At 38.1% G+C, this 25,431-nt stretch overlaps 1 protein-coding gene across 1 annotated transcript in view; it reads left to right on the forward strand.

Annotated features, from left to right (window-relative positions):
• GLT1D1 (glycosyltransferase 1 domain containing 1) overlaps positions 1 to 23,327 on the forward strand; it is a 58,701-nt gene extending 35,374 nt beyond the window's left edge. Inside the window, exons 9-12 of the mRNA XM_075718988.1 lie at positions 6,430 to 6,473; positions 7,988 to 8,108; positions 16,075 to 16,173; positions 23,181 to 23,327. Coding sequence (XP_075575103.1) covers positions 6,430 to 6,473; positions 7,988 to 8,108; positions 16,075 to 16,173; positions 23,181 to 23,327 — 411 coding nt within the window. The remainder of the gene's footprint in view (positions 1 to 6,429; positions 6,474 to 7,987; positions 8,109 to 16,074; positions 16,174 to 23,180) is intronic.
• Positions 23,328 to 25,431: the final 2,104 nt, after the last annotated feature.

Raw genomic sequence — 25,431 nt, forward strand, 5'->3', positions numbered from 1 at the left:
CTGTTTTTATACCTGTGGGCTAGTACAAAATTTATTAGAGAATCAGAAAGTATTAAAAATGTGAACTCCTGCAAATAAAAGGTTAGAAATGCCTATTTCAATATGAATAATGAACCTATCAAATATTTTGAAAGGCAACAGTTGCCATCTAGAAGAATTTTTTTGGCAGGTATTGTTAATGAGGATTTTTAATACTGTGAAGGTGATATCAGATGCTCATTATCCCTGTTCTTACATCTTTTGTTCACGTGGAGGACTGCGTCTTTGTTCCATTCCATTTAGGTTTCGGTGCCAGTTCTGGTAGTCTCAATTCATACACAATTAACAGTTGTCAGCAGGTGCAGAATGATGTTAGATTCCTGTCTGACACCAGACAGCAAGGACAGAGCTTGAGCTGACAAATAAAATTGGTGAAATCTGTTTCAAATTTAGGATCTGAGTGCACTAAAGCCTGGGATACAGATATCTGAGAGGGAAGGTGGGGTTGAATAAAATAAATAAAATCAGAAACTGAGTTGTTCTTATATGTCCACATCTCAGATTAAGCTTAGAGTTGGTATCATTCCTTCCAGATGAATTATATATGCATCAGTAAAAGTGCTGGCCAATATTAATGTGAGATTTCATTTTTTCCCCCTAAGTCATAAAGATCCTGTTTAACAAATTTGGAAGTTACAACTTCTAATTCTCTCTTTTTCACAACAGGGTTAGATGGCAGCTCTTCTGTGTTTGCTAACTCTCTTTAGATAAAACGTACAGTTGGGTTGCTGTCTCAAAATGTTGTCATGAGTTTCTCAGCAATGGTTTGCTCTTCATGAAGCACCAGCCCCTGAAAGAGTTTAAAATCAAAACTATCACAGTCATTATTAGGAAATCGTCTTCTAGTTGTGGAGGAGCGTTTGAAAACATGAGCTTATGAAGCGTGAAGATAAACAAGAAAAATTATTGAACCCTCCCAACTCCACCCCATCATTTTTAAATCAAGTAGCATGATTTCTGAGGGAGTAACAAGACTGAACTTCTCTGAAGAGGGAAGCATGTACTGCTTTAGCCAAGTCTGAGTCTGTTCTGAATGCTTAAAAGGGAGTAAAGGGTTGTATAAATTTTCTGCCAGTCCTTTCTTTTCTAATGGTCTCTTAAAACTTGGTGTTTGAGTATCCACCATTGTTTCCAGTTATTTCCACTTTGAGATGCGTCTGATCGCACCTGCAGAAACTGAGGCATTTAGAAAGGAACCATCCATGAACATGTAAATGTTTTTATGATTTCTGTTCAGTACAGTGCTGAAAAAGTACAAAGCTACCAAATGCATGGTTATGTTCAGAACCATGAGAGAAAGATGAGTATTTCCCAAATCTCAGTCTAACCAATACCCTACCTAAATATCTGCTAGCACAGTATTTGCTGTGGGCCAGATCCTCAACAGTAGCGACTGCACTGCGAATTGGTGAGGGAGAGGGGGAAAGATGCCTCTGAGCCACCGAAGTGCTTCTCCTAATTCTATGCCAAATGAGATTCGTTCCCACAGCTTCCCACAGTCCGGCACAGGGACCAGGTGGAGCTGCAGGGAGACTGTCCTGCTGCTTCTGCTTCTAGTATGTGGCTTATGTCAAGGGAACATACTTTACACTAGACTAACAAAACGAATTGCAAGACTTTCGAGAAAGAAATCAGTTGTGCTGCGTATATATCCATAGCAGCAGCAGTCTTGAAAAGGCAGCCTGTAGTGTTAATCGAGCCAGTGGAAAAAGTATGAGTAGGCAGCTGGAACAAACTCTTGCTGATGCTGGAAGGGTACTAAAAGCTTCACTGTTTCATCTGGTAATGTGTTTGTGTCCCTCTGTAAGCCTCATCTCTGATTCATCTTCACATGAACCTGAAAACTTGCAGGCAGTCTGTTTTATAAGAAAATAAATAAAATCCAAATGAGCAAATAAGAACTATTTTTCTGTTTTCTTATTCAGTTTTGTTCTTTGTAAATGTTGGGACACAGAATTTTATTTTTAAAAGATGTTTTTACATTTTTATTTTATCTGCATTTTTTCCACGCTAATACACAAAATGATTTGGAAGTGAACTGGTGTGGAAGGCAAATCTAGAGCAGGTGTAATGAAACTGTGCTTTAGAATCAAAAGATGCACTTGCTGCCTCCAGTGAGGATTTTAGACATTTTAGTCATCTTTTTAAATTTGCTTCACTTTTTCATAAGCTAACTCTTTACAGTAAGCTGCCAGAAATAACCCTGTGGCAGTGCATAGGCGGGATCAAGGACTGAACCTCCTTAAAACGTTTAAAAATGTATTTCTCCCATAGTACTAAAATATTGCTAAAGGATGAAAATAAATCTCAGCTCTATAGGTATTTAGCTCTACTTTTCTTATTCCTGTTACGTCTCAGACCACAAAATCTTAAGAAAATCCATGCCATTATCTGTGAAGCGAGTCATATTTATTGTGAAAATTTTAAAAAAGCACATTAGGATGATGTTAATTAAAAATATAAAGAACAAAAGGCCCACACGCTCATTTCTGCTTTGCTTCCATAAGATTATAACCTTTCCCCTACATTTGCTATGCGTGATAGTCTCAAATGGTGCAATCTAAGTAATGTTGAAGGATTGGATCCTGCATAATGTAAAATTTTTAGCATCTATCTCCCTTTCCAGTTTTCCTTTTGTTCTTTTCTGTAATGAAATTTGAAACAATAACTAATTTTCAGCAGCTCTATATTCCAAGAATAGAAGCTTATGAAACTTCTAAAAAGGCCACAAAATTTGTGTCCAGCTGTTGGTAACCTCTTGAAGCCCACTTTGTACTCTCTGTGTAATTCTTAACCATTCTTGTAGGCAGTACAGAATATTGCCATGTTTGTAATGATACTGTTTTTCATTGACAGCTGTTTTGCATCAACAGCTATTTTTCATCTGTCCAACTTCTTTCCATGCCTATTGAGACAGTTTTAGTTGAATATCTGCTTCCACAGATGGAAGGACCTATCAGGTCATGTAGCCCATCTATTTATAATGGATGGCTGTTACCTACTGTATATCTCCTGGGCTAGGTCTAAAATGAAACAGCTCTTCACTCAACTACACTGAGTAACTAGAGGAAGTCTAATAACCTGCTCCAGAATATCCTAGAGCACATTAATTAGGAAAATCAGATAGGGGACAAAGATACAATTTCAAATTCTTTAGCCTGCTGAGGAATATGAAATTCTGCCAGCTACATCCTGAATAAATGTCCTACTCACTGAGATATTTTTTAAAAGGTAAGAGCTACTGCTACCATTAAGCTGACAACTCTTCTAAACCTTTGTTTGCTTGTTCTTCAAGAAAAACTCCCTGAAAATGAAACTTTTGTTAGAAATGTTGAAATGAGCTGTTCCAATATGTCTTAAAAAGGTTCTATATATTTTTTTATGTGAAATTTTGTTAATTTAGATCCTACTAGCAAAATTGTTTCAGCTGAATTAAAACTATATTTTTTACAAGTTGTTAATTGTCCCAAATTGCAGTAGTAGAGCTACAGGTTAAGCCAGAAGATATGGAATTTCCTTAAGCATTTAGTATGTGGAAAAGATGATGTAGAATGGCCGAGTTTAGTATGTTTGCAAGGTTCTTGTATTTCTGGTGCATTTGCTGCAGGCAAATTGTGTTGCGTTGCAGACAACGGTTGTGTTTTCAGTTGCAGGGGAAGCTCAGTTCAACAGAGCCTGTTCAACAATCGATCAGATAAAAATTGTAATGTCGGGTCACCTGCTGCTGTGAATAAAGCCGATTCTTTTCACAGTGGTGCTGCCAAAACCTCACAAACCTGAGCAATTGAGCAAATTGTTCCTATCCGTATTGAATATGCTTGCAGATAGAGCTTTTCACTCTTTAGTACTCTGGGGGTTATTCTGACTGAACTTTAAACGTACTAAGACCTGTTTTTCCCTACAAACTATAGAGGGCCACAGTAGTCCCAGCATTATAATGAAGATGTTTCGGGACCATTTGCTTCCATCGGAGTTAATTTTTATATTACAGCAATTTAATATAGTGTATTTATAGAAGATTTCCTAGATTTTTATCATGGTAGGCCCCGTGCTTAACAGGCACCTTCATCTTCGTGCAGCGTTTGATCTGTGAGTTTCTGCACTGTCAAACACGTCTCAGTTGCCTGTCAGCAGAGCAGAACTTCCTGAATAGCATATCTGGTCCTGTTAGGTGTGGTTTCTTGCTATGTACCCACTCCCCTTTCCATGTGTCATGTTATTTCATCTGTTCTGATAGAAACTATTCACATGACGCAAGCTGCCTTCCTCTGATCTCTGCTAAACTGATGAGATGTGCAGCTCTTCCTTTGGGCGGATGATTTTTTAACAAAAGATGATAGGTAACCGATGATCATATTTGTCTGCTGCGTTGATAGGTAAAAAAATAAAATGTGGCAACAAACACTCTACCTGTGGAAGAACTGGATCACGGAGACATTTTCAGTGGAAGTAACACACTTTTCTTTTCAGTAGCTTTTTCTGAGACTGTGCTAAGTTGCTAGGCATCCTGCCATAGTCAGTTGGCTTTGGAAGCATTCACATCTTTTAAGTGCATTTCCAACTTACTGAACAGCTTATGTTGTATCTAATTTCTGTTATATTGAGCCTGTGGTTAGATAACTGTGCCCCCTCAAGTTCCTAAATGCAACTCAGGGGGATCACTTCTCTAAGTCATTGCTACACCCATCCTCAAAGGAATATTTTAACTGAATTCTCATATTCAGGCCAGGCTTCTTGGAATATCTACCAATAGAAGAATACAGCTTAAAGGATTGTTCTGTTTATGAGGCAGATGGCAATTCCTTGGCTTCCACAGAAGTAGATGGGATAGAAATTAATATCTTACAAATTTTATGAGTCACAGGCAGTAGTTTTTCTAATCCTTCTAAAGAAGAAGAACAAAAGACCATATCCCACTGCTCATTAAATCACTTGCAAGTACTCCATTGATTTTAAATGAAACAGAGTATAGTTCCTCATGAGAGGAACTCGGCATCCAAATAGTACTTTGGGCAAAAAGCTGAAAAGATATGTAGAAATAGCAATTGTGAAGTTCAGTATGAAATATCCAAGGAACCTGTGACATGACTTACTGGTTTAGTGTATGGATGTGTATCATACTTCGTCATCAGGATCAGGTAGTTCAGGAAAGGGCACTTGACTTCCCCGCCCTGCTGTTACCAAAAATACTTTCTTAAGCAGTTATGCAAGCCTTTTATTTCTTGCATTTTGTAGGAATTCATTCCTTAGTGCAAGAGTGATTTGCTTGAATCTTTTAATTTATGAAGCCCTGTTTTCATGAAATAATTAATCTTGTGTTCAAAGTACACAATCATAGTTATCAATTAAATTCTGACTTTTTTCCAAAAGTTTTCTGAAATGCTTTGTGAGTATTGTCTATCTCATAATGTGAAAAAACCCCAAACCAGAATATTAACATGTGTTAAAAAAACATAAGCCATGTTGTTCCCAGTACTTACAACTGCTGCATGCTCTGCAAGCTATCATAAGTTAATCTAATATAGTCAGTCAGCCTTTATAAAAAAAGTCTCGTTCTGTTCTTCATGTCTAGCTAAGGATTTCCAAGTTCTGTTTCTTTCTTTTAATCACGTTAAATGACAAAAACAGACATAGTTAAGCTTTGTAAGTAAGCCTGCTGGAGTTGATTGCCCAGCTTAGACAACTTTTTAATAACTGTAGCATGCCTTCATGTTAGACTGTATTTTAGAATTTTGTGTTTATTAGTTTTCAAACAAATTGTTTCTGTCAGTGCAAAGCATCTATCTGACTGTCTCAGTTTACATGCGGATTGCTTCCTGCGATAACTAAAGCCTGAAAAGTTACTTTCCTTCCTCACATTGCTTACTCCATACATAAAGGGAGACAATTGCTTGGCACATCAGTGCATTGTTCCTCACTTAGTAAGTTGTCAAATCGGTCACTTGAATCATGTTAGCCTTAGCAGAGTCATCTGAAAACAGTCATTCATGTTAAATAGATCTAGCTCTAATTAGAACCTACAGCCAGAGGGATGTCAGGGGGGAAGAAACGGAACCTCCCCTTCTGACAGTAGCCCAAAGCTACGCTGCATTAGAGTAGTCACTCAAAGGTTTAGAGTGGAGTAGGCAATTCCCGCTCTGCTATCCGGTGCACTCAGCTCCCTTAGCTGGATATTCTAAGTGTCGATCACTCATGAGAGCGTTTGTCTGAAGAGTCAAATGCTACTACCAAGTTACAGATCTGTGGTATGATTTTAAAGCTCAGCACATTCACGTGTTTAAATATTTTAGTAAAAGATATGCTAAAATTTATTTTTCTTTTCTGGGTATTTCAAACATACACTATAGTGCTAAAGTAAAGCCATATACCTGTGTGTATGTTCCTTTCTAGGTTGATCCACTTTTTACAAGTGAAGTTAAGGAAAAAGTTAAAAGGTAAGAAGTTAACATTAAGCCTTTTGTCGGCTCCAAGGGAAAGCGGCTGGCTGACTAGCTTTTTAAATCATGTGCGTAAATGCTTTTTTGTGTATACAAGTGAATATACATGCACAAATCTCTATGTAACTAACAAATGTGTACTGGTTGTTTGGCATGTAACATTCTCAGCCTAGGTATTCTACACATCTTAAGTTTTAGAATAGCCAGTAGATCTTTTCATGTTTTGTGTTAAATCACATCTGATTTAGTGTGATTTATATTTATTATTCATTTGGGTCTTTTCATTCTTTCTTTCATCCTGGCTTCTGCAAGATTTTGCATGCTTGCTGCTGTTGGGTAAACGAGTAGACGGACAAGATAACCCTGTATAGCTTTTTTCTGTCCCTAGTTTATATGCTTCCTGTTTGAAGGATATAAATGTTAGAGAATCAAGATTTTTTTGTGTGTGTCTGCAGAACCTAGAATTGTCTGACTTGAACGGAACAACCATATTATCTCTGATTGATAATATCTGATAGTAAAATCTGCATAAAATACGTGTTTTGCAATTCCATTTTTGGAGCAAGAGATGATTTTTTTTGTTTTCTATCAGGTTGTTCATGGGAAACATGACTCCTGTAATCAAGCATTTGTACTCCAGTTGATACAGTTATTTATCTCTACAGAAGCTGGATGTTACTGCACAATCAGAAAAGCAATGTTTAACCAAGTGTAGTTGGCAGGGAGCAGCCCCTAATGTCAAATGCACTTGTGTTTCCATCTGGCTTAGTGATCTCATGTTGAGGGTAAAGAGACAGGAGCAGGCTCATCAAGTGGAGGAGGTGCTGACTTTTCCAGAATGATCACTAGTCTTAAAGATCTCATTCACTTCATCTGAGACCAAACACCTAATTACCCTATTGTTCCACCCTTCACCCTTGATTTGATTGACCTTCGTTAATCTGAGGAAGATGAGGACAGTAGGAATGTAACCCTTCAGAACAGAAGAGTGCTTATAATAAAAGAGGAACCAGAAGAGATCTTTCAGAACCACATTCCATCCCCAAAAGCCAGCATCTGAAAAGTCAGCATCTCCAGCAGTTGACCATTCTGATGATCACACTCCATTTCCCCAAGTATTTAAACTGTGTGTTTTTTATAAATCTCTGCATGCATCTTCCCTATATTACACAAATTCTTTAAGGGAAAATTGCACCCCTATCCATTGATCTCGGCTCCTTCGTTTATGAGACTGATTGTGGTTAACAGAGCGTGGTGTTAAGTGATCAACTATAAAACTTCAGAACAGCAATGAAGTGGCAGATGACAATGTATAATTGAGTTTATAACCGCATTTAGATAGAAAGCTAACAAAAACATGGTAAAGTGGCTTGCCCATGAGCAAGCGATTGTTAGCATCAGAACCATGCCTGAATTGCTCTGACCACCTTCCATCGTTGCCCTAAGTTTTAGGAAGAATTGTTAGAGCATGTTCTTAGGAGGTGTCCTATTTTTGTGCATTTTATTTCTAGGGCATCTGGAGTACATTTATTACAGGAGATGCCACAAGATGATCTTCATGCTGCTATGAAAAGGTGCTTTGCTGTGGTGAACAGCTCCATTTCAGAGGGGATGTCTGCTGCAATTCTAGAGGTAATTGCATCTTGGTGGTGAGGTTTTGCAGTGAGGTTACAGTGAATCTGAAATTGTCTTTTATCACTGGAAATGTGTGTCAATATTTTATGTCCATGTTTCAAAGCTAGTGAAGACAAAACTAAAATACTTCTTTTTTGCCAGCGTTAGTAATTAAAGTTTTCTTCCCTTGAACTGACAGTTTTTTATGCGTTGGCTATTTATTTTTTGAAGGACAGAATGTAATTTTATCAATGCTGTTAAATTAACAATACAGACCTGAGATACAAGAATCATTCTGATTTACTGGGGTTGTCACTATTCTTGATTCAACATCCACTTCCTTATAATAGAGAAGTTGCTAGAATAGACTTTCATTTATTTTTACATCATTTCAAAAAGCAATCTAAGAGCTGTATTTGGTTATTTAATTCTGAAATGATTAATAAATGAATGACATGCTCTTACTTGTTTTGCCATCGGTATTGAAAATTAATAACCAGGTTTACTTCATACCTGTCAAAGTAGAGCGCTGCTTAGTATGACATGCTTTCTAGGAAAAAAAAAAATGTACTTAAAACTTAAAGTAGAAATTCTTTGGACAGATGCCTTTTACTCTTCCATTTTTTTTGGTGACTGCTGAATGTTGGTTTGTGATGATCTCAGAAGATCACAGAAACTATTGCATGATTGTATTAATGAATCTCCTATTTCTGTTTCTAATGAGCAATCACATGTTGCATTTCCAGCATGCTTTTCTTCCACACACCTGAAAGTGCTTCATAAGTAAGAACTAAGTGAGCACTGTAAGAATTATGAAAGTTAGGTGATGGTAAGATAGCAAATGTGTATTTCCTTTCTAAAATGCCAATGCTCAGAGGTGGAAGCAGATGCTGTTTCACAGCAACAATACTCTATAACCAACAATTACTACAGACTGTGACATTTCCAAACTTATCAGTGTGGCAGGCGAGACAAATTTTGTATGTTCGGTAGTTGAGATGAAATGGAGTGTACCAACACCGCACACAGCCACAACTAAGTCAGTGACTTTAGAGAAGTGGAAGTTAAGTAACTGTCACCTCCTCCTCACCAGTTACGTGTTACCTTCAGGACTGCTCACGTAACAGTTGACCAAAACCCAATCATCTGATTTACTGCCCGGGAGTGTCAGTGAGTTAGAGGAGGGGGGAAAAGAAGGGGCCAAAAAAGCAAACCAGAAAGACTGTTAAGAGACACAGCATCCGCAACAGAAGTGCAAGTGTGCTTGGCCCAATACAAATTGTTATGCAAACTCAGGACTGACGGGAGAGTTGGTATCGTTTTCCCCCAAATTTTCCCATCAGATTTGAGCAGTTAAAAGGCACTTTCCTTAGCTTTTATCAGGAGAGGGAGCTATCTTGTAAGTTCAGTGTCTTAACAAGTATGTGTAACTCAAAGCAAAAAGATAATGCCAGTTTACTTCAGAGGTAATGTTGCGCCTGCCTCAGGAATTATTGATTTTTGCTCTCCTCTTTTGAAGTTGGAATTCTGACAAGTTTTGCATCTGATAACTATAAGACTAAATCAACAAGGAAGGTTTTTATTTGAGCTTTTCTCTGTGTGGCTGAACTATTCAATTCTCCTATCAGGACTATTAAATAGTCAAATACCACCTCTAGTTGAAAGCTGTTCCTTTAAGTTTCCACTACACAGTTATGTTGAGTAATTTATTCCCAATTCATTTCCAGACCTGTCAAAAAAAAAAAAAAAACAAAACCCTCCAACAACTGTTCTTCTCACTGAAAATTGCTACACGAACAGAATAGTAAATACTTTCTGTTATATTTTTCTTCTTTCTCTAAAAATTACAAGACTGTTCTGGCAAAAGAGCATTCTATGCAGGACATTAGCTTCTTCCATTTTGATGATTTTCTTACATCAGAAAAAATTATATACTAGGATGAATCATCAAGAAGTATTTTAATTTTTTGAGCTGAATTTATTTATATATATGTATTTTTACATATATGTAGTAGATTAGTTAGTATTACTTTTTTTATCTTACATGTAGCTGTGCATATCATGTCCTAGGCCATTCTTATGATTGATACATTTAATTCTACTGAAGACAATACCTTTACTAAAAACAAAGTTAATCGACATTTAATCTACCTTTAAGTCCTAATCTGAGTTTAACAGCTAAACATGCTAAAATAAACCGGCAATTGACCATAGCGGAAAAATTAAATTATGTCTTCTGAGTGCAAGACTTGAGCTATAGTAGGCTGTTAGCTATTTCCTTGTACATGATAACTTTTTCATAAAAAGAAGAGGAAAAGATCCTGCTCTCTTTTCTTCTGTTATTACATTGGCGAAATAATGTCAAACCTAATAGTCAGGTTTGGTTTGTGTTCATGCATAATCATGAGTTGAAGATGAAATGCAATTTCAAATATTCTGAAGTGGGCTATTTCCTCCTAGAAAATCTATAACCGTAGGTGTGACCTGCTTCTTTCCACCAGCCTCAGTCCTATATTGCCTTGTTGTTCAATAGTGGAGGAAGGACAGCCTAATCGCTGAACTGATAACTCTTGGAGTAAAAAACTCATTGGATAAACTCCAATAAACTTGGAGTTTATCATGGAAGTCATGTAACAGGGAGAAAAAGAGGTGGCATGCTTCCAGAAGCCTGAGCATGCTAGTTCAGGTGCATACTGGTTACAAGCAAATGAGTTACCAGTTACGGGTGCAAACTGAAACCTTGCATTATAGGAAGGAAAGCCCAGTAGACATGGCAGAGGTGGCGTGAGACAACAGCTCCCGTCCCAGCTGAGTCAGGACTTTATACAAGCAGGGTTAGGTCTTTAGTTATCTCTTGAGAAACTAGCTGAAGCTTGCCCTTTTTAGTAGCTCAGACCTGTTTGAATTCTTCCTCTAAAGTTATAAGGGTGTTAGCGTTGTATGTCTGTTTACTAGACAGTTGTACAGTGGGATTTGATGACATGCTTATAAAATATCCTACTGTAAAAATCTCTCTCTCAGAGGAAGTGTCAATCTAATAAAGTTAAGTCCCTGCATGAGCTGGCCAGCAGTAGGAAGGGCCATCTGTTAAGATCTTGTTAGATTAACAAGGCAGAAAACTATGTATAAAAAGCTTTCGGTCCTAGGCTGGAGATAACATCTTGAATTTGGAAATGCAACTTGCATTCTCTTGAAAGTTCAAAATTTAACAAAGTCATGAATCTGTAAATAGTATTTTAGTATGAGATAAATGTATAATAGATAAATTAGATAAATATATAACCGTATCTATTTCAACTTGCCTTAAGGTATGAAAGAACTAGAAATGGTAACTAGTTACTTTGTCATCTAGTACTGCTATCTCAGAGATTTTGCCTAAAAGTGATCTATTTTTTTGTTTGGTATTTGAAGAAGAGAAAACAAACATTATAGCAAGCATTTAAAATACATCTCTTCCTCAGAAAACTCAGGAGTTCTGCATGTTCCTGGGCATGTGATGGTGAGAAAGGCACTACTATTGGAAAATTTTGTATGGTCTTTATATAGTTGGTAAGAAAAAGGTTTTGACTCCAGCACCATTTCATCAGGGTACTTTTTCTGTGCTCTCAAGAATATTCCAAGTGTTGTAAAAATCATTAGATTGTTACGCTTTTACCAAAAAAGGTCAATTAAAAAAAAATCATCATAGAAAAGGAAGATGGACAGATTCTATTCTGCTGTAGGGCGAAATCCAGTCTTACACAACATGTGAAGTACAGGCCTAGTAGTTTGGAATACAAGTCATAGCAAACTATAAAAATAGAAAAATAAAAATGAAGGGATGTTGTAGAGCAGTAAAATTGAAGAGGGGGGCCAACAAAAAGATGCATAGGCTAGGAGAAAGAAAATGAGGGACAATCCAGAAGACAAAATAGTAAATAAAGTCTGTATTTACTCTATAGGCCTTATATTGCTGGTTAGAAATACTTATTGTGTAACATGCTTTCAAAGCTGAAATTTACACCCTGCATCCTTCTGAAATAGCTTTAAAACACATTTGCAGTCAGAATAATGTAACAAAACAGATGGCCAATGGACTGAAATGTTATTTTGTGCTATTATTTGTGGAACCTAGGTCAGTAAATTATACATATTTTCAACAATGCAAATGATTCTTTTTACTGCCTAAAAATAGACTAAGTATCTAAATTAAATTCTAAGCTACTTCATGCAGTAATTATTTACAGCCCAATCCATTTGTTTAAGGCTAGCTGGTATAAAGCCAGCCCCTCATCTTATGTATTTGGCCATCTGTTCTGTCTTTCGGTAGCTATAATTCATTGGTACCTATGTGTTTTGGGACCTGAAAGTTTTCTTATGTAGCAGTTACTGCCCTCCAACTCTATGAGACAGAACAAATGTCTTTCCCTTTAGAGTTCAGAAATTACGGGAAATGAAATATAAACTTAGTGATGAACTTCAATGAGTCATCAACTATGTAGCATTCAGAAACAGAAGTGAAGGAACGTATCTTGCGACAATTTTTTTTTTTTAAATTTGCGCTACAGTTCAATCTAAACTGCAGCACAGCAATACAGTGCCAGCCTAAGCAGTCACACCATTAGGTACAGCCCAACACAGACCTGCCACAGGGCACTCACGTATTTGATGATCGCAATTGATGTGCAGCCCAGCGGCAGTGTCCACTATTCACTGCATCTGACATGCTCAAATCCAAACTCCTCTCTGTCTTGCAGGTAACTCTTGCGGGGATAGTGCCACTTCCAGCCATCAGTCCTGGGGTTGTTGTGCTGTGTTTTGTGTGTTTTCTTTCCTTCTTTCCTTCTTTCCTTCTTTCCTTCTTTCCTTCTTTCCTTCTTTCCTTCTTTCCTTCTTTCCTTCTTTCCTTCTTTCCTTCTTTCCTTCTTTCCTTCTTTCCTTCTTTCCTTCTTTCCTTCTTTCTGTTTTTTAATGGTGCTCTTTCCCTTGAACAGCCAATAGCTTGTTTGGAAAGTAGCCAGACCTGAAATACTCTTACAGTTTTGGTTTTTAAAAGGAGAAGTACAGAGAGGTGAGGAGAGGGCCTCAGGGAGGTGACAATGAACGCTGACACGCTTCGCTGCCACTATCAAGCTCTTGATTTTCAGTTCAGAAGTTCAAGTAAAATATCTTCATTCCCTGTTCATTGAACACGTTTGAATAAGATCAACAGCCAGCAGACTGAACACAAGGGCATTTAAGCCTGTCCATAGGCAGGGCTGAAAAAGAGCTGAATCAGAAATTCCATCTCTCTTTGAGATGTTCGTGCTTTTGTGGGAACCCCTTGTTAGGTCTATAGTTGGGTAATTAGAGCCAAAAGCAGGTTCCTTGACCTGAAGGTTCAAAGAGTAGAGGTATCCCTCCTTTCCCGGGTGAACTTTGAAGTTCTGTGAACTTTGCTGTACTGATAAGTAGATACTGTTGTCGTGTGTTTTGGAAATCTACCTTTGAAAAACAGATTTGTTTAACAGTGAAGTCAGAGCAAATGACAAAATAATTTGTGGATGACCAAGAACTGTATTTCCTCTCACCAAAATTACTCTTTTTTTTTATTTTAACAAAAGCTGTATCTCAAAAACTTTAGACACTTCGATAAATTCAGAAATCTGGTCTGTAGTTTTTATGTTTCTCATTTATTTATTCTGGCCTGTGTTCACTTCATCAATCTGTTTGTCTGAATTACCTCCAGCTGATCCTGTAGTTCCTGATAGAAAGTGCAGAACAGGTTATTTCATTAAGGGTTATTATTATTTTTAGAGCTAACTGCTGCAAACCAGATGTTCATGCCAGAAGGGCTATAGAATTTCTTTGTCCAGAGTAAATTCATCTGCAGTGGTGATTTAAACAGTGTTTCTCTTGGATATTTTAAGCTATTAAGACATGTTGCTAAGTCGCAGCAGTCCCTCATGTTCAAAACATAATTGGTTCTGTACGTTATCAGCCAGGGTATTTTTGTCTTCCGTTTTGTCCAAACTATAAAAAAGCATGGTTTTCTCCTTGGAGTTTTGTTTTCTTGCTACGTAGACTGAAGCAAAACTGCTCCCCATCCGGGAGTGTAATGACAGTAATTAAAAATGCATTCACTCTGAAGTGACAGGGAATCAGTATGAAGCAGATTGAAGATTTGGGGGAGTGAGTTTCTTTCTCTTGTTTGACACTGTGATAATTGTACAGTATGTGTTTTTCTGGTTTTACAGTCAGTGCATCTCAAGACTTCAAATTCATCAATAGTAATTAAAGTTTCAGATCAGGATATGCATGAGTAACAAAGTTGAGTGGCCACAGTTTGCACACTAGTTACTTCAAAATCTAAGCTGTATTTTTTAGAAGTTGCCAGGCGTTAGGTCTCTTGGAAATGATTTACTAGCTGTCGTGGTTTAGCCCTAGCCAGCAACTAAGCCCCACGCAGCCATCGCTCACTCCCCCTGCCCCAATGGGATGGGGGAGAGAATCGGAGGAGTAAGAGTGAAAAACACTCCTGGGTTGAGATAAGAACAGTTTAAGAATTGAAATAAAGTAAAATAGTAGTGATAATAATAACAATATCATAATCATAGTAGTAATAATAATAATAATATCCAAAGCAAGTGATGCCCAATGCAATTGCTCACCACCCGCCGACCGATACCCAGCCAGTTCCCGAGCAGCGACTGCTGCTCCCCGGCCAACCCCCCCAGTTTCTATACTGCCCATGACACCGTATGGTATGGAATGGCCCTTGGGGCAGTTGGGATCAACTCTTCTGGCTGTGCCCCCTCCCAGCTTCTTGTGCCCCTGGCAGAGCATGGGAAGCTGAAAAGTCCTTGACGAGCATAAGCAGTACTGAGCAACAACTAAACCATCGGTGTGTTATCAACATTCTTCTCATACTAAATCCAAAACACAGCACTGTGCCTGCTACTAGGAAGAAAACTAACACTATTCCAGTCGAAACCAGGACACTAGCTTTGAATAGATGCTGTGCTGCATCTCTGCTCCTGTTTCTGCAGGCAACCTGAAGTGCTACAATGTTGAGACCCCGCACTTCCATTCCTTTTTTTATGTATGTACATACCTGCACACGTACATATACATACAAATAAATGAATAAATTACATCAAGCAACCATCCCATAATTTGTGTGGAATTCAATTCTACTTCTTCAGATGTATTCCTTGGTCTCTGAGGAGTCCCATACCAATAGTTTTGTATATAATACATTTTGAAAGCATAATGTGTTCTGAAAGCATAACCTTTTCTCTCCCCTCCTTGCTATAGTTCAGCCAGAAGCTGCATCACTGCATACTTCCCTGCATTCCCTGAACGCTCAAAGTCCAAGACAGGCTATAGTAACAGATGTTGTCAAAAGAAAAACTTCCAGAGCCCCATATGAGCAGTAGGAATCAGAACTGAGGGGAAAGAGCCAAGTGATTTCCACGGTCACCTTCACTGTCCTTGAACTACCCACGTCTCTCCAGTTCTGCACGATGTAGAAAAGCCGTGAAAAGTGTGTGTTTAATGGAACAAAAGAACAGATACTTTGTTGGGGAGAACTGGCCTTTTATGCTATGAACTAATCTTCTTATCTATGCACAATAAGGGTAGGAGTTACAGTGAGAACCTTTGATCTGAACCTTAATTTTATCCTCTTCACACCTTCCATATGTCGGGAGCTTCCAATGGGAAACAAACTGCATACTTTGAGGTGGAAAAGAATAAAGAATGAAACAGCTATCCATTGATATTCTGGATTGATTGCTTCTGATAATATGTTCAAAGCTACAAGACTAACAAAAATATAAACAAAATATTTCAGAGAAGTTCCATATAGGAGATCACCTTAGTCACGGTGTTTTTCAACTAAAAAGTTGGAGAGATGGAAAGAGGTTTGGTTTGTTGTTTCTGCTTTTCGTTTTAAAATCATCATCATGAACATCTCAAAATCCCTGAATCCTAATAAACTGTTGTTTCCTTTATATTCCTCTAGGCAATGGATTTAGATATTCCAGTGCTGGCAAGGAACATTCCTGGGAATGCAGCAATAATAAAACATAAGGAAACAGGACTGCTATTTTCAGATCCCCAGGTAAGAAAACAACAAATCTTTAGACGTTTCCCTTCCAAAAGTTAGGTTCATTTTCCATTCCATGCTTATGTCTGTTTGGAAACTTGGCTTTTACTCTTAGCAGTTTTTCTCAGATTCTCCTAAACCTCTAGGTGTTAGACTGCCTTTCTTGAAGCTCTGCTGTTGTCTCACATTCACTTTGCAGTTCACTAAACTTTTACTAGGTGTCAGCCTTGCTGAATGTTTGTCTAGCCTGTGCTGCTTTAGAGCCCTGCCATCTGAGTGGGGCTCAGTTCTCATCAACTTGTTGCACTTTAGTTCTGAAGGTTCCATAAACAAACCCTGGAAGAGATGCCATGCATATGTCGTATTGCCCTTCAAGTACTAACTGAAATATGAGCTCATATTAGACAAGCAGTAGCTAACCAAAAGAGAACTATGAGCCTGAAGTTTTAGATAATATGTTATCTATAATTTCTAGCAGTAAGCGTTAATATAAAATGTTATTAGGTCCAAGATATTGCTCGGTCAGAAAATAATTGACTAAAATTAATCAAAGTGTTAGAATGGAGATTCTGCAAAGATAAGCAAGAGTGGGGGGAGAGGGAACACTACCCACATTTAAATGCTGGAAATTTTCACTTCAGTATACTTTCCTGCAATATGGCTTTACTGTCACATATTCATATATGTTGTGGCAGATGACTTTCAGACACAGATTCCATTAGAGTTTTTATCCAACTGAAGATTGAAAACCTTACTAGAACACTCCATTTGATAATTTTGCAAAGTAGAAAAGGTATCGTATTTATTTACCTTGTGGGGTGTGTGATTAATGCATCCTATTAAGTTGTGTTTCAGGAAGGTGAGGTCTCTCTGTTAGTTTTGGAGGCTTTTTAAATACAAAAATTCTTGCAGCTCATGATTTGGGTTTGGGTTCCCCCCCCCCAGAATATTCAGTGTTTCCAAAGGTTTCTACAACAAAATTTCTTTGCTAACTTCTGGAATTTATTTTGTTGCAGAAGTGTTCCCTCTTCTTACAATATCCCTTGGAAATAGGGTGCTTCCAGGCTAGAGGAGGCTGAGATGTAAAGCTATTTGCACAATTATTTGTACATGTATTCCCTGCAAAAAAGCCCATTGACTTCCATATGCTTCTTCAAATCTTTAAGGATATATGATCATGTTGAACACTCAAGACTGATGGCTCTCCTGATATTAATTCTGATACATTCTGTTGTTTCCCTCAACATGCCAGTTATATTTGGCTTGGAATTCAAGTACATTATTCATACCAGACCCAATTAGCTTCATCCTACATCCTTGTAAGGAGCCTCTTCTGTGATCTCCAAGCATCCTACATTCCAAGTGTTTATTTGGAATTCAAGATCAATTAAAAATATGCTATATATTTCCTCACTTAAAGGAAGGTGCAATTTTAACCACAGAAGTCCCAGTGACATCAGTGACTGTACAAATGGCTAAGGACTTTCTTCTATATCAGAACTAGAGTCACAGGCTGTAAATATGTCTAGAATGCTATAACCTTAGTTTGTATAGAATCATAGAATAATAGAATGCTTTGGGTTGGAAGGCACCTACAGAGATCATCTAGCCCTAAACCCCTTTTGTCTGTGCTTCCTTCTCTGCAGCTTGCTGTGCCAAAGATCAGAAATCCCCCTATTCTGCTGCTGCTTCTTGACCCCCTTTTTGCTGTTATTCTGTCTCTGTAGAACGCAGAATCTCATTTAAGTGAAGATGGTAACTTGCATTACCATACTGGCTATCATACTCCTAGGTGATATTTGTATTGGAATCACTGACGTTTGTGCAGTTACCCTATCTTAGAAAGGAAAGTAATATCCCTGCTTTCTCTGTAAAACAGCAATTATATCTCATTTAATAAAAGCCCTTTTATAATTTCATTGGTGTCAAATAATGTATAAACTATCAAAGTTTGCAAATGGGTCAGGAAAATACTTGTTTGCAGGCTAATGCTCTAATCCCGCTGCAGAGTTGTTGAAAAACTTGGTTCTTGCAGAGATGAGCTCAGAATGCCAATCATCGTCACTCATGGTTTCAAAGATAAAGTAACCATTTACTCTTGTTCCTTATCTCCCTAAACCATATCAAATACAGTTTCTAAACCACTTACACAGTCTATCAGAGGTTGGGAGTTATATTAGATCAAAGAAATGCTATTAAGTTAGAACACTTAACAGTTTCAAGGTATTCCTCATATTTTTACTATCGGAAGAAGGAATAGTCTGCCCATGGCACTTTGAATACCGCCTTAGAAGATTCAGTCTGACAATAGGGATGGAAAAACATATATTCTGGTAAGAAGTTTCCTGGTTTTTTGTTACACTGATTAGTTCAACATCTGAAGTATCTGGTAAACTATTTTCTGCTCTAACCTCAATTGCAGCAGGTTAGTTAGGGAAAATGGTTTTAATCATACAGAGATACTAGTGTTGTATTCAGGTGCTTGGGAAAGTCTGTCGCTGTCTTGAAGAATCTGGGCCGCCAAAGATTTTTAAGAATTTGTCAAAGAAATTTTCATTGCTAAGTTTAGTGGATCCTATCTGGTTGTGATGATACAGACTGTATCGTAGGTCAAGAGTAGAAAGCATTGCTTATTTTCAAGTTGTTACTGATCTGGGGAGGGAAAGCTTTACAATACGGTTAGCTTAGATATGAGCAATTGTGTCTGGGCTGTGGACCATCTTATCTTTTGAAAGCTAAATTAGAGGGGTATAAATTGACCATTTCACAATGAGAATAATTTTAAATTGTGAATGCTGTTGGTTTTCTTCTTTCATTCTTGCTGAAAGTGAGCTTTTGTGGCTTACAGAAAAGTAGGAAATTTTGTGCGTAAATGTAGTCATCATTAACCATTTGCACATAGGCTGAGTCTTCACGACTAGAAATAGCGAAAGCCTTGCCAATCACTGAAGACAATACTCAGATGGAAACAGTTAATGTAAAAGTGAAAGCTATGAAACATTTTGTCCTTGATACTACATCATCTGTGCACATTACTTTTAAATCATAGTTTGATCCTGCCACTACTTGAATTTACAAGTTTATGGAATATTTGACACTGAGTTAATGGGACTGAAATAAAAAAAATAAGTGAGAGATAAGAATAGCCAGCGGCTTTTGGGCAATAAATAATGCAAAACCATGTTAAAATGGAAGACAGAAAGAGTTATTCAGCATCCTAAATTTCAAAATTATATGTTCAGCGTCTGTAAAAGCTCACAGAAGAAGGAGAGCAAACAGGAGGAGGTAAATAAACTTCAAAGCCAATAAGAGAGGGGCCAAGCATAAACAGAGTTTGAGAGAGAGCAGGACCTGGAAAGACTACTGTTAGCAGAGACAACTTTTGAAGTGGTAAGAGGGAATCGCGGCTCAGTTGGGTACAGGCAGCAATACACTGAAGGTGCATTGGTCTCCTCTGCCAAACACGGGTCAATGCCACCAGGGCTTCAAGCCAGAATATAGCCGAACTTTTTAGACCATTGAACCTTCACACTGAATAGACTAATTTGCAATTTTTGGCAGTGCCGGCAATCACTGTTTATACTCCCCTAGAAATACTGGCCCATTGCCCTGTGAAGTACACAGATGTGCCAGCTAACTTCTGAGCTTTGCCTGCCATTAGGTAGATGTGTCGCTGCTCTGAATTTACATCTGGCATTTGCCTTCCCTGGGGTGATTCTCTGTTGTTTAAGAAGCATGTTCTTTTATCTGCTGAAGCTGCTATGAAATGGTTTAATTGCAGACTTACTTTCATTATATAAATAATATATTAACAATGCATCTTATTTTCATTATGCGTGAGCTGCGGCACCGGTGTAGTTCTCGAGGTAATTGAAGGACTATTCATTCTTTTTACTCAGTGCATTCATTTTCTAGCTTTATCTCCCAGATACCTGTATTTCTGGGTCTCTGCAAAATATTGTACAGAATTTCTTTTAGGTACTATATAGAGAAGCTGACATTTTCTTTAAAGATGATTGGTCAGGTTACCAGGAGAAAAATGTATTATGGATGTTGCTGTTGAAAAATGCCTGTGTTTGAAGTGAAGTACTACCCATAAAAAGGGCACATGTAATATCAGTTCTGGATGTACGTAAGATGATCTTCTCCCCTGTTTTTTCTGGGTTGTGGCCAACTACTGAGGTTCGACTTTTACACTGTGTTTTTCTGTCACATATATAGCAATTATACCCATTTCTGTATGTGAACAAAAGGCTTATTAGAAATCCGGATGTCCCCCAAGTAGTAAGCTAGCGTGCATCTCACCTCCTTCATTTTAGCTGCTGAAGTGCATACCCTTATGTTTGATAACTGAAAAGTAATTTGTGATTTTTGCCCTTCTTTCACCAAAAGTGAGGCTCACTTCACATCTACGACAAAATATGAGAATGCACAAATATTTGTGCAGATATCACTTGCACAAATACTTGCAGCATAACAGCTGATAAAGAGACATGTTATCACAACGTTAATAGTTTGTGTAGCAATGGCTTCTAGAAAAGAAAAATTAAAGGCTCGATTTTCTGAAAGAGCTCTGAGTTCCGAACGTCTGCATTCTGCACGTGGGAGCCCGTGCTTCAGACTTACCACAAAACTGCAACTGAAATGCAAGTCAGTGGGAGTTAAGGGAGGCAACTGAAAAATGAAGTTACTGCTATCTAAGGCTGAGCGTCCAAAACTGAAAACAAGCTAAGCCAGCCGCTCGAAGAGTGCGAGACAAAACCCAGATAAGTCACAGTGAATCTTCCCATTGGCTTCCAGTCAGATTGCAAGTGACTTGTAGGTGGTCACATGTGATTAGTAGAAGTAGGGATAAAGCTGAGAAGTCCTTATTCTCCGTCTCGTGGTATTTTTCCATTTGCTATTTCTCCCTCCTGCAGTTTCTCAACTTTTATGCTTTGGACTCCGTTTGGCATTTTCCTGAAATTATCCCCAGCATTAAGTATTGTAACTGTGAATAAGGATCTCATTTCTTCTATCATTTACATGTTTCCAAGTTTTTGTCCTCTATATCCACATTTTAAAAGAATGCTAATAGGACTACCTGTCAAGAAATGTTACATTGCTGCTTCTGTTCTTAGGTAATTTACATAAATTATTTTTAAACATTACTTTAAATAAAATCCTCCACAGGAGCATAAAATTAAAGTTGGAATGTAGTTCAGTGTGAACAGTACTTATTACTGTGATTATACAGGCAATTGGATGAAGCCAGCCTAAGTCGTACAAGACTTTCCCACCTTCCCTGTTCTGTATTCTTGGCAGATACGGAGGAAGGAGAAGAGCGTGTCTCTAAAGTCGGAGTCATTGGCTGTATCTGCAGTGTCTGATAAACGCAGCCTCAGGGTGCTCTCTAGACCAGACCCACCTATCTTCTTTAGGGACAGACTCACAAGCAGGCAGAAAACACCCTCTTCGCACCACACGGGTCCCAATAAGGAACTGAATACGCTAGATAAATCAGCGCGTGCCTGAGTGCAAGGTAGCTGCGGACGGAAGGCAGGCTGGATGCTGGGCATGTGGCCCTCATGGCTATTCCAGAAGCTGCTCTTTCAGTGCTGTGTGGACAGAGCAAAGATTACAAGCAGTGCTGGTTTTATGTAAAATAAGAGGTTATCGTTAATATGCATGTATGAAACTCATCTTATTCTATTACCTACTTACAAACCTTTCCAACAGAACTGATGCACATCTCTGACTATTTAAATTTCATGGCAGTGATGCATATATTGATAGTTTGTCTTGTCAGTGAGAGTCAAAGCAGTGATTATAACATGTTCAATGTGATTTCACATATCAGTGTTTCCCAGGGGTTACGTTATAGTTATGTATTATGCATAGCCATCACTTGCATTACAACAGCAACATTGATTCTGTGGTAACCAAAGAGTTTGTATCTGTGATTGTATTTATATGCACTGTGAGCTTTGGTTTGCAAGTATAGTTTGCTAGTTAACCTAGCGTTGCTATGAACTCCGGTCTTATTTGTGGTATTTCCTTTCATAGCTGACAGATTGTGTAAATAATATATCTCCTTCTGCCATCCTTTTTGTCCCCCATGTCCCTATGTGCTGATCTTCACTACGAGTTGTGTAGTAATGTATTATCTTAATTTTCCATTGACACAATAGCTATCCGCTTTTCTGAGCTGAACCAAGACACTGGTTTGCAAAGATCTGAGTACATTTGTAATCAAGCTAAAGTATTGGAAGTTGTCTCTTGATAGAAAATTAGACCAGCTGCTCAGAATAGATTAGTTCAGACATCAAATCTCCTTTCACGTGTTTGAAGTTCACAATTTCTCTTCCCTAGAACTAAATCAGAGTGGCAGAGGAGCAGGCAAAGCAATAGTTGTAATCTGCAAGGACTAGTATTTTGCCCATTCATATATGGCTTTTTTGCAGAGCTTGTTGAGCTAACACTGCTGTATCTGTAACTGCCCAGATGCAGCGACTCCGGAAGAGCTTGTTGCTGCATGCCTGCTCTTATCTTCATACTGTGACTATATTTGTGTAGTGAGTTTTTTAGTCTTACTATAAAATTAACTAAAGATGTTACAGTAGCAATTAGATACAAGTTTAGCTGAGCTGGGATCAAACAATCTGATGCCAGCTGTCCTCCATGCAGGAAGCCAGATGAATTATTTAATTTATAACCAGCCTGGTTTTCTAACACTTGGGTAGGCAATAATTTTTGTGTCATTAAATTTGTTGCCCATATTTGCCCTAATGGTCTTGGGATTGTCTTAGATTTTAAATACCTTAGTTGGTGGGCTGCATAAAATAATACATAAAATACTTGTTTATTGATCACTGTTTATAAATAAACTGTGGTACTTGACCTTGAAAAATGACTTTGAATGGCTTTATATATTGGCTCACAGTTGAAATGCTTTACTGGAACCAAGATACAGGTACAAGCTATTTCAGTATCATTAGAACTTCAAGGAACTTTTAATTTATTATTTTCTTTATCTTTTTTAGGAGTTTGTTGTTCTGTCGAAGAGTTTGATGAATGACCCCATTATGGAAAGAGAAATTGTAGCAAGGGCCAAAGACTACGTGAAGAAACATCATTCATGGGAAAGTGAAAGAAAAGCCTATCAGAATCTTGTCCTAAGACTCCAGTGAATTGCAAGACTACAGCAGTCTGTGTAGAGCACTTCAATGATGGATATGTAATTACATTTGCATTTCTCTTGGTTTCTTTTTAGAAGAGATAGTAAGACATGCATTATTATTCTATTCAAACATACCAGCATCACAGGAGTGGCCTGCTACTTCAAACTATCAAATTTATCTAATTCGGCACACTGTCTCTAGTGTACCAATTCATCACAGACCAGTATCATTTTGTAAGATCACACAGGAGAAATATACTCCTTGAGCAGACAAAAAGTTTTGTTGTTGTTAGGCCTCAAAGGGAGGATGATTTCTTGTCCACAGTGGAGCACTCCACCACATAGAGCTTACATCGAATGTTCTGGTCATGTTGCCTCCTAACCAAATAGCAGTTTTCTTTCCAATTATACCAATCTGAATGTATTTGGGTACATGTGACATGCACATAAAAGTTCATAAAGCCAAGATTAGTTATATACACAGAGTATAAAATTATTAAGATGAAAGCTTTCTTAAGACTGAAAGAGCAACATGTCTGTTGACTGCATGATGATCAGGGGGCCAGAAAGCAAACCGAGTGTTGATGCTTGGGGAAAGTGAGGAGTTTAGGGCATGTTTTGTACTGCCCTGTGAGTACCTGAATTGCTTTCAGGTAAGCTGGCATAGCCAAACAGTGTGTGCCTGCATTTTCTTGGGTCCTGGGACTAGAGCAGGAAGGTTGACACAGCACCAAACAGCCGTACATGGCTTCAGATTCCAGAACTGCACAGTGTTTCCTGCAGCAGCAAGACGTGCTTGCAGACAGAGATGATTTGTTACGTAAACTACCTCTTAGTCTGCCAGTTTCTGTGGTACCTCTGTGATTGACTTATTTACTAAAAGATTTATGAGAGCTGTAAAAAGGGGTGAAGTGGGGGGGGGAGGTATTTTCAATTTGCTATGTATTTTGGTACTGTTCGTTCTCATTTGTGGCTTTCAGGATATATTGTAATATACTGCAGCAGGCTATTTTAAAGTGAGACTTATCTGTGCTTGAAGTCCATACTAATCATTCGTGCCAGCCCAGTGATTATGGACCTATCTTTGAATCCATAATTGGTCATCAAAGGTCTTACATTTATAGAAAAAAAGAGGCTCATATTTTTAACTACTTGTTATTGGGAAACTCTTTTTGCTTTGTATAGGCTTGATCCTAGCCCCGTGAGAACCAGTGAGAATATTTCTATTGATTTGAATGGTTGTTGTATCAGGCTTATCTTTGTAATAATGAAGTTCACTGTGTATTTTAAGCTTTCCTCTTCATTTTTGATGTTTTGCAACTGTTGGGACAGTAAACAAGAAAGTAATTTGAATGTTGTATATTGACTTCTGCAAAACTTTCCCCCCATTTTATTGCAATGGGCTTCTTGCTCAGCATTGCCTTTGATAACACAATCCCCAAGGGCGATACTGGCCTGATTTCAAATGTGAGAATGGCTACATTCCCTTTTGAGCACATTTTCCCTAAATATTTCTGGTGTGTCCTTTGACATGCTGGGATGTAGGTACATCTGCGCTAGTTCTCAGTTTAAAAGCCACCAGCCAACATCAACCACTGAACAGTTTCTAAATCTGCAACTGAACCAGCCTGTTGGATTTTTTCCCTGCTGTCTCAAGAGGAGCCATATTTCTTTGGACATCTCCGTTACAGTGAGTAGTGAGGCCTCTCGTGAGATTGCAGTGTCTTCTTTTGGCCACAGCAAACTATATACTAAAGGAGGGACCCCTAGAAGATGGATTTTCAGCATGCTGTATGTAGTATGGGACCTTTATAGGCAATAGGGGAAAAAAAAAGAGACCATTTATAGCTAACTGAGCCAACTGCAGGGAGTACTGTTCTTCTCAAAATGTCTTCTCACAGATCTCCCCTGCCAGTGTCTCTCTGATAATCTGCTTGTTTGGCTTTGACGCTTAGCCCCCCTTCCTATAGGATCTGTTGTCTTCTGAGAAATACAGATTATTAAAAACAAATAAACAAGTACGTAATGTGGGATAGAAGTCTAAGCGTTGAGCTAACGGTAAATGATTAGTCATAGTAATGATTAGAAAGCTTTTTCTAAAGTGTGATATATTT

The sequence above is a fragment of the Pelecanus crispus genome, chromosome 11 (assembly GCF_030463565.1).
Source record: "Pelecanus crispus isolate bPelCri1 chromosome 11, bPelCri1.pri, whole genome shotgun sequence".
Taxonomy (NCBI): Eukaryota; Metazoa; Chordata; class Aves; order Pelecaniformes; family Pelecanidae; genus Pelecanus; species Pelecanus crispus.